We start from the raw sequence: 13,918 nt of genomic DNA on the forward strand, positions 1-13,918 counted from the left end.
GTACTCCAAGCTACATAGTCCACTTGGGCCTTCAGTGACAGGGATGGATTTAGGAGCACTCCCAAGAGACCTACTTGCTCCATCCAGTGCAGCTCCATCCAGAACAAGCTGTTTACCCAATTCCCGGACCAGAGAATCACCAGTCCACAGAGGAGATTATCGCACTGGCTGCCTTTTCCCGATCTGGGCATGGGCTGAAACCGGGCTGGGACTGTGTCTTATCACACAACTCCGTGCCCAAATCATTACCATCCCATGCCAGATCTGGACTTCTCCCATACTTAGATAAAACATTTCTTTTCCATTCTTAGTAAAGTAATGGGAGACATTCCAATGGGTACGGGATGGTAACAATCTGGGCACTGGCCTCAGCCCTTGTTGAGATCAGGAAAAAAGCAGTGTAATAATCTCCAAAGACTTTTTAATTGGCATTTAGCTTCAGTTTACTCGCCCTCATCCAATCCATTACAACATCCAGGCACTGATCCAGCACCTGCACAGCTCCAGCTGAGTTTGCTAAAAAAACTGAATTTACTAAGTCTGAGCTCAGTGTTCTGCGTAATGTAGGCATTTCTAAAATATTAGGAATATTTTACATATTCTCTGTATCATGACAAAAGCCAATTTCCATACTGTCTAAATTGTGTTTCCAAGTGTCTTACCTCAGAAGCTAATAGTATTTATTTTCTTTATCATGTCTTCATCCATGACAGATGGTTCTTGAATATAATCAGATGCACCCACTAGGAGATTGTATGTCATTCCTGTAGAACAAACACACTTGATAACTTTATCTGTGAATAGAAAATTATTTCAGATGGTGTACCACCTGCAATCTGCCTTACTCTTTTCTCAATGCATAATAATTGATTAAGCAGCAAATCAAACCAGGGTCCAACTTGTTCAGCATTTTTTCTTCCAAACAGTAGTCAAACAGATGTCTCTAGAAAGCTCACAATCTAGGCAGTCTGCCCCCCCACCAAATCTGGTAATTTATGGCTTTGCCTGACAAATAAATACTAATAAATACAGCATTGAAAAACACAGGACATTCAGTTTCCACGTGCTTATCATGGTTAACAACAGTAGGAACTACTGCTTCTTTCTCCCTGCTTCCTGCTTATCATCATAATATTACTAACAGATTTTAAAATAATTATATACGTCTCTTCTACTCTCAGTTATGAAGATGGCTTAAAAACTGTATTTAAAATGTAACTGCATACAAAATACACCCTATTTTTAAAAGTAATAGAAATAATAAAGTAGTCACATACTAATGTGAAGTCGAAGGCTTTCATGGCTGGCATCCATGGTTTTTTGTGGGTTTTTCGGGCTAGGTGGCCATGTTCTAAAAAAATTTCTTCCTGACGTTTCGCCAGCATCTGTGGCTGGCATCTTCACAGATGCTGGTGAAACGTCAGGAAGAAAATTTTCTAGAACATGGCCACATAGCCCAAAAAACCCACAAAAAACCATAGTCACATACTACTTTCAGAGCTTTAACCGAAACTTATTTATGTCACTGTGACATAAGCTTAGGTAAACAACAGCATTTTGAGAGAAGTTGTAGCATCTTTGAGACTAACTGCAAGATGCAAAAGCATCTATGAAACCTCATGCTGCCAACTTGTTTCTTTCACTTAGTTTCAAAGGTGCTACAAGATCTCTCTACATACTGATTCTACAGCCTAGCAAGGCTGTATCGTTGAACAGCATTTTGACTTAGCTTACAAAGGCCATCAAAGTTTGGATACTAGTCAGTGGACTATGGAGAATTTCAGAAACAATGTGCCATTATAGAAAAGGTGCTTCTGTAGATACAGAAAACTAGATGTGAACCTTGAAGCTGGCCTTATTAGCCACACAGGGCCTGAGTAGATGGAGAGAGAAAAACAGATCAATCTTGTTTTTTCTAAAACCAAGTGGAAACCCTGTTGTTTGCACGGCCTACTGCAAAGGTGGGCCAAACACCTAGGGCAGTCTGCACCATGCAGCATCAAGCCGCACTGCTTGGTTTTTCCCCCTGCCTCCCCACCATGCATGCACACCATTGCACGAACACACCACCTGATCTCCAATTACTTCCCTCTTTCTACCTAGCTGCCATCCCACTGGACACCCCATGTGACCAGCCACCCAATCACATGAGCAATTTATCACCCATACGGTGCATTGGTATGCTCAGTGACACATTGGCAAAACACAATTATGGAGGTCTCCCATCCATGTCCACTTCCCTCCTTCACACCCCCTGTTGGACTATCTAGTTTGTGTATGTTTTAATTACATCCATTGCATTATTGGGGACCTGACATCTTTGCATTGGCAAATGTGCTTGAACACGGTGTTTGGTGGTCACAGTGTAGACTTGTCTGCAACTGCACGGTATGTGGTAAACTCCTGAGGCTGTGAGACACGAATCAAGGAACACGAGAAACAATACAGACTGTGTCAGGCAGAAAAATCAGCAGTAGCAGAACAAATTATAAACCATCCTGGGCATAAAATGCTGTTTGAAAACACTGAAATTTTGGACCATACCAACAACTATCAGGTCAGAATGCACAGGGAAGACAGTGAAATCCATAAACACCTGGACAATTTCAACAGGAAAAGAGAAACCCATAAAGTAAACAAAGTTTGGCTACCAATCCTGAAAAACACCAAAATCAAGACTCAGCAAATGCAAATGAAAACCACCCAGGGTGAGGGGGGGATTCCCAGCAGACAATGGATCATTAAGTAAATGGACACCCTGTAGGCCTTGCCATTCAACAAGAGAACTATACACAGATTAACATGCAAATCATCTCCTCAAAACCAACAGTATATATACCCCACTCTCTTCCGTGCCAGCATTCTCTGAAGATGCCAGCCACAGCTGCAGGAAAAAACTCCTCTAGAACATGGCCTCATAGCCCAAAACCCCCACAAAAATTATAAATGAATACAACTTAATTGTTGATATTTTGTTTATTTTGTCCTATTATTTCATAGGTATTACTGTCTGGCAGCTGTTGCAGCTGTTCTGAAATATGTTGAATTCATTCAAAATTCAGTGTATGCACCTAAATCACTTAAGATTCGTTTCCATGGAAGTGAGCAAACAGCAATGATTGATTCAACATCTGCCCTAAATCTTGAATTGATAACTAACAATAGAGATCCTAGGTAAGATTTTTTTGTTTCATATATCTAATCTGTGGAGAAGGGAGAGAGGATAATTTTATATTTTCAGTTTAATGCACTGTTAAATATAAATATTTATCTGGAAAAGCAACAAAGTTTGTTTTTCAAGTGAAAATATATTTTAAGTCATTATAATTTTTAAAAATAAACTGGAATGTGCACAGATTAAGGTTAGAGGTGCCATCCAACCCTTATGTGATGCTCCACCATATTTTCCTGGAAGTAATTATCCAATAGCTAGGGACAATTTTCTGATGTGTAGGGATGGGGTGGAGGAAAACAGTGTTAAAGTTGCATCTCAGAGGTTTTTTTTTTGGCTGAAAAATTGTTTTCTTTGGGGGGGGGGGTTAAAAGAAAAAAAAATCCTGATATTGTAATATTAGGGGGGTTGGTGGGGGTCTGGAAGGAGTCCCAAGGACAGTACAGACCTATCTGGTGATCTGTGCAACCAGTAGGTCACAAGATTTTCACCCTGATACTGTCTTTCAGGCCAGTATCCACTATAGGGCCATTCTGATTATTAAAAAAATGAGAGAAGAAAATCTAAATATTTCCAGTTTTAAGAAAGGTGAAGGAGGAACAATTTCATTTATTTTTGTCTCCTGCTTTGTTTTTCTGATTCATTACCCCATTTGCTTGGGAGTTGAGTCCCACTAAACTCAGTGAGGCATACCTCGGATCAGATTTGCATAGGACTATTAATTAATCTCTGACTCCCTTCCCTAGGGATGCCTTGTAAACCTTTGGGTCCATTTTCAAATTGGTTGAAACATGGTGTTGATGTTGCAATTGTGCTTTGTTTCTATCTTAGCTTGACCTCTCTTTCTTCCTGCCCCCACCACAGAAACAAATGGTAAATGTGGCAGCAGGTTCAATATATTGCTAATGTAAATTTTTGTGAAGCCAATTCTTATTTCACTTGATGAAGCAAAAAATTCTGGTACATGTCTACTTCTTGATAACAAATGATATACTGTGCAAATGATCAGTTAATTTTTTTCTCACTTGTTCATCTGTTCTAATCACAACACTTTCATTTGGAAGTCTGAGTAAATTATTTCCTTTTCACTGAGAAATAGAATTTATTCATCTGAACAAAGCTTTGTAATGTATTTACAATCACACACTAATAGGCAATATTCACAGCTTGGATCTTTAACACATGCATATCTATATGCTAAAAGTGTTTTATTATGTACTTGTTGCATAATAATTGCTGAATTCTCTCTTGCACTGATAGCCTTCTGCTCATAAATAGCAGGTTTAAAACAGTTCTTTGTAGCAGGCCATCGTCTCTTCTCCTGCCCCCTCCGCCCCAAGTTGCTTTTGTGCTGAGTGTACTTGATGTGAAACGTTATTTATGGCTGGCCCTTCATGCTTTTCCTTGTGGTGCAAGCATTCACAGATGAGACCTTGAAAGAAGCAGGCTAGATGCTATCTCCATAATGTTAATTTTTAAAAGCTCAGTTAATAGAGATGAATTCATTCTGAATAAATATGCATAGAGTTGTGCTATTAATATAATGTGGTATCATACAGCACTGATTTTCCCCATAGCCAGGATTGTTCTTTATTCAGAAGTAAGTCTTTTCATGATTTCTTTTTCAATGTCAGTGAGAAGTTTCCTGTTTGAAAAACTTTTATGTCTTATTGCTTCCCAATGAATGTTATTTATCTATAAAAATGAATAGAACAAATGAGAAGGAATCAGCAGCAGTACTTATTTACCAACCCATAGGAACAGAAATGGGCACAGAATGAATTAAGATTAACGCCAGCTGTGATCAACTGGAAGCAGTAAAATTGGAAGTATTTGAAAACAGGATGCTATTACATAGCTACAAGCACTTGAGCCTGAAAATCATCAATAGATATTTGCTATTGATGGCTATATTGGATTGGAATACAGGTGTTTTTTATTGTCAAAAAGATTGAAGGAGCAACTACCTAGCCTTGAAGTGTGACTTGTGCATATGCATTATCTGTTGTAAAAAATGAATTTACATAATAATGTGTACAATTAAATTGGCTTTATTTTGTGTGTGCTGTCTTCAAAGGAATGGTCACACTCTTTTTGGCGTTTTGAACTATACTAAAACACCAGGGGGAAGCAGAAGACTTAGATCTAATATTCTAGAGCCTATGGTTGATGCTGATACCATTAACACAAGACTGGATTCTGTCCAAGAGCTTCTTCAGGATGAGGAACTTTTTTTTGGTCTTCAGTCAGGTAATCAAATATTGCTTTGTAAAAGGGGTAAAATATTTCTGGTATTAAAAAATTGGTCAAAGTATCATACTTGTGTTTCCCATAACTGTTGAGAAGATGAATGCATCATTAGAATAGTCTCAGTTTATAACTGTGATTTAGGTCAAATGCAAGAGATTATGATTAGATCATTAAAAGGATATTTATTGCAACTTTAATGTGGGCACATGATAACTAAATTTGATTGAAGCAGAAGAGTGATGCTGAGGAAAAATTGCCCAACTCTTCCTCCTTAAACTATCTCTGCAAACAAACCACAGCAAACTGTTCTTACCATACAATCCTATATGTTTCCTAGGAAATAACTTTACTTAGGCTTACTGCCAGTTATGAGGATACAGAATTGCAACCTTATTGAACTGAGGAAAAATTTAGATATGAATGCTGTTCCCATATTTGTCCTCCTGAAAGACTAAGCTGCAGTGGGGGATGAAAACACTGGTGAAACACTATGGGAGAAAAAGGCTTACCTTCATTAGTATAGTTACTCCAATAAAATTTAGAGTTTATTGAAGTAAACGGAGGATGTGGTGATCTAGTTATTAATCCCCTGTGTTTTATTTATGGCAGTCCTTAAAATAACACATTCATAATCAGGTGATGTGGTGCGGTATATTTTAAACTACAAACATTATTTGTGTCTCTGTATAGTATTATATGGCAAGTAAGGTTTTTCTTTATAGTGTCTGTGACTGGCACATAAGGATTGTCTGCACTTGTGCAATACATCATTTGGAACATTTTACAGTTGAATGATTGTTTTGGTAGCAGCCTGATTCTCCTCAAAATGCACATTTAGAGCTGGTTCTTGCTCAGCCACCACAGCATCAATATCAACAGGGACACACTCTCCAGAATTTTTTTTACTTCAGCATGCTTGACAGACCAATTGGGCAGATACTTGGTTTTGACTAACACGTTTGAGTGTTATCTTGTCATCATTCAATTTTATGTTTGGGTTGGTTCCACAATCACCATTTTAAAGGTTTAAGGCTCCAAAAAGGAACTTTAATTATTGAGGGAAAGTCCCATAAGCAATCAGTCCTGGTACTTGTTGTGTCTCAGGAAAGAGCATGACATGGAACGTGTTCTCATTGTCAGGCATTAACTATGCAGGCATGTAACATTAATTGTTCCAGACTGAAAGTGTTTTTGTACTACTGAGCTTTTGTTTATACTCTTAACTGATAGCTGCTATGGATCATTTGCAGAGCATATTATAGTTGCTATGGACCATTTGCATTTGCAGAGCAGACTATATCTGCTCTGGACCACCAGCATCTGTTGAGCTACCATCTACAAACTACAAAGCATCAGTGCCATTGACAGTCTCAGTATTGAGGGAAATGTAGCATATGTGGTATTGTTTGCATTTCTGTCTTCTCAGACACCAGGATATGTCCATGTTCTACCAAACTAAGAGTAGAATTGAGCAAGCCAATTCACACTTCTATGGATGGTTCACCTGGATCTTGGAAAGAAGCAGAACAGAAGCTACATAAGAAAAAGATGGATTTAATGATGTGGATGGTCCTCCTGATTTCATGCTATCCAAATAGCAGATATGGTCTCAATTCAACCCCTCGATACAGTCAGTGAACATTCAGTTTAAGAAAACTCGATCAAGCCTACATCATATTCAGTGTTTGGGTTCCTCAACATCCAGTGTGTCAGTCTGGACTGGAGTGTAGGGCTGTCAGTAATCTTGGTAGCTGCCACCTTTGAAACTATCATTCTTAAATCTCCAGTATTAGTATTCAAGAAGGCTGAACAAGAGCTGTTAGGTATATCCCCTGATGCAGCCACCTTTTAAATCAATAAATCTCCTTTTAAATGGAGAGATTGTGGAACGTACTCCAAAAGAAGTACTACATGATATGATGGCCACTAGCTCATTGGTACCAAAAAGAGATTTACCAAATCCACAAAGGGGCTCTCACCTTTTGACGAGTACTTCATTATATGCATAAATGTGCTAATGTTTCTCCATCTTCATGGTAACGTGTAAATTGATCCTGCTGCAGGGACCAGAGCTTTTAGTCTTGACATATTCACAGAGCCTTTTGTCTTGAAAGTCCCAGTTTCTAGATAGATATCAGAGATCTTAAAGAGGAAGAAGATAGTACTTTCATCATTCACTGGACCATATATTGAAAGGAGTAGAGAGTCCTTGCATTATCATTATAGAAGATCCCCCTCTAGATACTATATTGATGGTCCTTAACCAGAGGGTCCTAGGAGTATCATGAATAACTTCCCTATAGTGAGCCAGAGATTATATGAAGATACCATCCCTATAGATTTCCATCCATAGTGTACTTAACTAGAATGAGACTCACTGGTTTGATTTTGACATGTTTAATATTACCACAGATTTGGCAGCGTCTTCCAGTGGAACAGATCACTCAGCCATCCGCCTCAACAGTAGCAACTAAGGGGCTGTGCACACCGGCCATTAAGGCTGGCCTTGGGGTGGAGTCGGGGCATGGCATCCACATGATGCACACCCCAACTCTGGCCCCAGGGCAGCATGATGCCGCGTGCCACTCCACATGGCTCATGACATCACGGCACTCTTCTGGTGTCCACACGATGGCAGCACCAAAAGAGTACCTTAAAGTTCTAGCACCATGGCTATCGTACCCTGGAAAGGCCCAATTGGGGCCATTGTGTGCAGTTGCTGTGGCCCCAATCCAGGCAAGATGGAGGCAGCTGCAAGCCCTCCCTTATGAGTGGTTAGCACAGCCCCTTAGGCACCAATTGTGTCTCATACTTTAACAAGATGTGGTCCTGCCTGTTATATCACTATCAGGTTCGCAATTGAGTATTATACCTAACTCACATTCAGTTTGGGATAGTCATCCTCCAGCAATTCAAACTTCTCAAGTTGTGAAGGTACCTAATCCAGGAAATCAGAGCAACTATCAGTCAGAACAACCACTTAAGGAATCTGCAGAGACTTCCCATTCAGATTCTTAGGGGCAGAAAATGATTCAGCTTCAATACCAACAACCTAAGAACTAGGGGATCAGAGAATCCTTCTTCACTATCCGATGATATTCATCCTTTGCACAGAAAATGCTAAGGATAGCAAAATCACTCAAACTGCATGATAAATAACCAGAACATATAGTAACAGATCCTGTGAATTCAAAAGGCTCATCCAACAGCAGTCTCACTGTCTTTTGTGGAGGTAGTGTGTCACCATGGATGGGTAAATATAGTGGAAGAACAGTGCCCCATCCTGTAGATTGTAGTGGAAAACCCATAGCCTTAAGAAGACAAGCATAGCTAAGATCTCCCTGAGGCTGACAGCATGTTTTCCTAATATCACATTACAAGAGGCAGGAAAGAATAATAATAATAAGTTTTATTTCTATTTTCCCACCTCTCCCGATGGATCGAAGTGGGATTACAACAGTATTGTCAGGGTCCAACAACCACTGTCAACAACTCAAACGAGTCCTGTGGTTAAATCAGACCTTTTGAGCAGAGCTAGCAATTTTAGAAGTTGAAGCGTGGCTCCAAAAGCAGTTGAGATAACAGCAACTGGATGTCTTCCAGGAACTGAAGCAATGCAGGAACCTCCGGGGACACTTAGCAAAGCGATGCAAGACTTCTGCTGATAAACCATCAGAGAAGCCAAATCTCCCAAAGTGCTCTTTATTCACAGTGCTATAATACAAATACAGATCTCCAAACCATACCAAACCAACTCCTACTACAAACCCACAAGCTATCACTTGCAACCCCTGGGTTTATATAGACTCCAGACCATGTGGTCTCCCAAACCCAGTGAGTTCCTGTGTGTAACCATGACAAGTGTCCCCTGTTCAATCCAGCCGTAGTTTCATCATCCATGGCTATGTGCACCTAGACACTAAAGTGTCCTTGAGCCAATGAGCATCAGCTGTGCTGATCAACCTTGTCCTTCTGCTGAAATGCTCATGGTCAAACACACACACATCAAGCATTTCCCTGTGTGCTGTGTTTTAACCCTTCAAATCCCTGACAAGTATTTCAACAACTCATATCTAAAATTACAAAATGTCTAAAATTACAATTTAAAAACAATTTAAAACCTTGTAATAACAAAGTATGACAGTACAATATGTAAACCACAATACATCCTGTGATAAAGTTATCTTAATTTTTCCTGAGTTGAAGTTTTCTTCTGATTTTATAGGAGATCGGGGGGTATGCTTGCTGGAAGAGGTGTGTTTTTAGTGCCTTCTTAAAGGCATCTAAAACTGGAATCCTTCTGATCTCTTCCGGAAGATTGTTCCAAAGCGTGGGAGTCATAGCTGTGTATGCTCTTTGAGAAGTAGTTACTAGTCTGACTTTTGTGTGAACCAGTAGATTCTTCCCAGTTGTTCTGAGAGTGTGGGGCGGATTGTACCAGGAGAGACGTTCCCTCAAGTAACTGGAGCTCAAGCCATATAGGGCTTTAAAGGTAATGACCCCGTCTAGGACTGGATGGCAAATTTCCCTGCCTGGACCTGGGGTACCTATCACGTGTACCTCTGTTTTCTCTGGATTCAATCTGAGTTTGTTTTCCCTCATCCAGTCCATTACTGACCCTAGGCAGGTGTCCAGAGGAGAGATACCATCCTTAGTCACTGTATCAGTCGGAGACATAGAGAGATAGATCTGGGTGTCATCAGCGTACTTTTAACACCGTGCCCCATGTCTCCAGATGATCTCACCTAGTGGCTTCATGTACATTTGAAACAGCATGGGGGACAGAATGGCGCCCTGGGGGATGCCAGATGTCAGCTCTCTTTTGCGAGAGCAGCTGTCCCCCAGCCTCACCATTTGGAATCTACCCGAGAGGTAGGAGCAGAACCACTGGAGCGCAGTGCCCCCGATACCTAACTCTCTCAGGTGTTCCAGAAGGATACCATGGTCTATGGTATTGAAGGCTGCTGAGATGTCCAAGAACACCAACAGGGTCACACTTCCCCTGTCGATGCCCAGATGGAGATCATCGACTAAGGTGACCATGGCTGTCTCAACTCCGTAACCCGCCCTAAAGCCAGTTTGAAATGGGTCCAGATAATCGGTTTCATCCAAGACAGCTTGGAGTTGGAAGGCCACTGCCCTCTCGATCACTTTGCCCAAGAATGGTAATAAAGAGACCGGTCTATAGTTATTTCTGATCAGGGAGTCTTGGGAGGGTTTCTTTAAAAGTGGTTTCACCATCGCTTGTTTCAGAGTAGATGGAAATACTCCCTCCTGAAAGGATGCATTTCTTATAAGCTGTAAGGATTGCATCACCTCCCTGAACGGTCAACCAAGAAGGGCAAGGATTGAGAGGGCAAGTCGTCTTCCTTACGTTTCCAAGGAGTTTGTCCACGTCATTGGTATTTACAAATTCAAGGTGATGCAGTTTACTTCTGTTTACAGAGTCACTGGTTATCTCTCCTATTGATTCTGCCGAAATGCCAACGTCAAGATCAGCCCTTATCTGAGAGATTTTATCAGCGAAGAAATCATTGAAAGCGTCACAGCAGGCTGTAGTGGGTTCTAGTAAAGGGTTCAGGGTGGAAGGTAGTTGAGTTAACTCCTTAACCACCTTGAACAGCTCTGGACAAGACTCCGCCAATGCAATCCATGCAGCATAGAATGAATTCTTTGTTGCATCAATTGCCACTCCATAGGAATGCAACATCTTCTCTTGGCAAAATTTTATAAGGAGGATTTGCCTTTGTCTTCCTCTGAGACAGTGTGACTTGTCCATGGTAACCCAGTTAATTTTCCTGGCCGAAAGGAAATTTGAACCTTGGTCTCCAGAGTCCTATTCCAACACCCAAGCAACTACACCATGCTGGTTCTCCTAATATTGATATTCAGCATCTAAGATGTATTGCTTAAGTGGTGTTCTGGATGTCTGAAAATCCAATGAGATAAGATGTCCAGAGGGGAGACCATATAGCTGGAGCTTCTGGGAAATCTTTAGAGACCATCTTGATTTGAAACTACGTATTCTGTAGGATAAGGAAAGCAAAATCTCCAGGAGAGAAAAACAACTTCAGCCAGAAGTTGAATATGGCAAACCATACTGTAGTTTCATTCTTCTGAAGGTCAACTTCTGTGGAGTATTGTGTTTGAAATTCAAGAGGTCACTTGAAGGATGTTCCTCAAAAATGTGGATTGCACTACCTCAGAATTATAGAAATTAGAATAAGGGCCCAATTGTGCACAATATAAAAGCTGATTTAATGGTTTGGCCTCAAACAGCCTACGCAGTTATGGGTAAGCAATTTGTTCTTAAGTGTCTATATGGAGATTAGGTAGCGGGTGTATAATGTTAGGTGAAGTGAATTTGCATATGGATAGTTATTGGCTGAGACTGAATGAAAATGGAAAATATTAAAAATGATGTTGGAAAGCAGATGAGAGGGTTATGGAAGATAAGATTCAGAGTTTGAAGGTGAGGGGAGAGAGACCAGAGATTGTGACTGAATGAGGCAAGATCGTTATATAGCTGAATAGTTTGTTAGTAGTGTACAAAAATGAAAGAAACTGCAAGTATTTATGTTCTGGGGTAAAGAAAGAAATAATATTCATGTAACATCTTACCTATATAAAAGTGTGTGTGTTTGTCTGCCTCTATCATTGCTCTAGGACCATAAAACCAAAACATCTGAATGTTACCTATGATAGTTACTTTTGTTATTAAAACATATTAGTGGATTGTAATTAATTAAAAACTGTCCTAAATCCTATTTTAATAAACAAAGAATAAATTAATTGAATCAACTCTACCTTGATAAATCAGTGCTTATGGTAGTTTTCTTAATTCAGTGGTCCAACTCTAGTTGGGGCTAACAATAGGTTTCAGGCAATTGACCATGCCTTGAAGTACCACGTTGAGTCTGCCACTGCATAGTTAACACCAGGGTTCTTGGAAGTAAAAGACCTCATAAACCTTGAGATTTCTTCCCAATACTTACAAATTGTTATGTATGCTCCTAGAACCTAGCTACTTAAATCTTGCTTCTTCTGTGTTCCCTTGTTGGAACAACAGAGATCCTACTGTTGTTTTACTCAGGTGTTTGGAGAACTTTGCATGCTCTTTACTCCAATTAGGAGAGAGAGGTGAGGGGGAATTAGAAAAGTTGGATACGGATTTTCCGAGATGTGATCTAAAAAGTAATGTTTCCAAGTTATGTCCTGTCTAAATTTGGGAACCTAGCTATAGAAAATTTAAAAGAGAAAATTTGCACATTCCTGGTAGGGGTGGAGGCCCAAAGTCCCCCAGCCCTGCCCTTATGTCTGGTTGATTTCCACCTGGCAGGGAACAGTCTTTACTGATAAAGGCTCTTCAGGTGCAGAAAGTACTTGGAGAGCATCTAGCTGTGAATTCTGGGAAAACCCCAACCCTGGACTTTTGCCCAGTCTATTTCCACCTGACCTAGGAAGACATGACCTTGACTGATTCCAGCTGCTATAAAAACCATGAGCATGAAGGCTTAGGTGACAAAGGCCCGTTACACACGGGCTTAAAAGTACACGCGGAGCGCGTACTAGGGTTAAGGTGGGGCGGTGCTTCCGCACCGCCCTAACCCTAGCACACGCTGCATGTGCACAAAATGGCGGCGGCTGTTCTACACGGCCGCCGTCATCGATACGTCACGGCTGCGCCGCCTCTAAACGGAGTGGCGCGGTTGTGATGTATTGGGGTTGCGGCAGGGCACCTAGGGCGCCCTTTCCGCGACCCCAGAAGGAGCTCTGTTTCGGAGCTCCTTCCTGGTTTGGTCCGCTGGGCGCAGCCTTTAAACGGCTGCGCCCAGCGGACCAAAGGAGAAAGGGGCCAAACGGCCCCTTTCTTCTTCTCCCGGCCGCCGCGGGGTGTCCTTGGGGCTTGAAGCCCCAAGGACACCCCTTTCCAGCCTGCGGGGAAGGGGCCTTTTGCCGCTTCCCTGCAGCCTGGAAAGCGGCGGATTGGGGCTTCAGCGGCTGCCGCTCTGGCCACTGAGGCCCCGATCCAGCGGAGAAAGTTGCGCCTACAGGCCGCCCCTAAGGGGCGGTCTGTAACGCGCCAAAAGGGCTGAAGAAGGGTTGATGAAGAAAAAGAAGAGCAAGCAAGAAAAAGGAGGGTAGAGAAGAACGTGGTGACATGAAGGTGTAACTAATTTTTTTAATCAACTGGGTACTTTCACTTGTATGTAATACAGTTACATTTATTATTTAACATAACAATGAATGCTGCCTGGTCACTAAGCAGGAGCCACTAACTAGAACAGCCTTATATGCAAACATAGAAGAAATGGATAGTGTGAGGATCCTGGTGGCAGCAACACCCTCAGATGGGATTTCTAAAGATGATGGTTAACAATAGGATCACAACAGTTCAGTCATTAAAGTATGTCTGTTAAGGGACTGTTAGGGAGGCTGAAAAATAAAAGTAATATATAAATGAACTCTATATAAAGAGTAAATGTTACGTATATA

General features: G+C 41.1%; 1 protein-coding gene across 1 annotated transcript in view; it reads left to right on the forward strand.

Annotated features, from left to right (window-relative positions):
- Positions 1-13,918, forward strand: part of MSH4 (mutS homolog 4) — a 61,885-nt gene that overhangs the window by 18,494 nt on the left and 29,473 nt on the right. Inside the window, exons 6-7 of the mRNA XM_042466199.1 lie at positions 3,001-3,174; positions 5,250-5,422. Of these exons, the coding sequence (XP_042322133.1) occupies positions 3,001-3,174; positions 5,250-5,422 (347 nt within the window). The remainder of the gene's footprint in view (positions 1-3,000; positions 3,175-5,249; positions 5,423-13,918) is intronic.

This window comes from Sceloporus undulatus, chromosome 4, assembly GCF_019175285.1.
Source record: "Sceloporus undulatus isolate JIND9_A2432 ecotype Alabama chromosome 4, SceUnd_v1.1, whole genome shotgun sequence".
In the NCBI taxonomy this organism is placed as follows: domain Eukaryota; kingdom Metazoa; phylum Chordata; class Lepidosauria; order Squamata; family Phrynosomatidae; genus Sceloporus; species Sceloporus undulatus.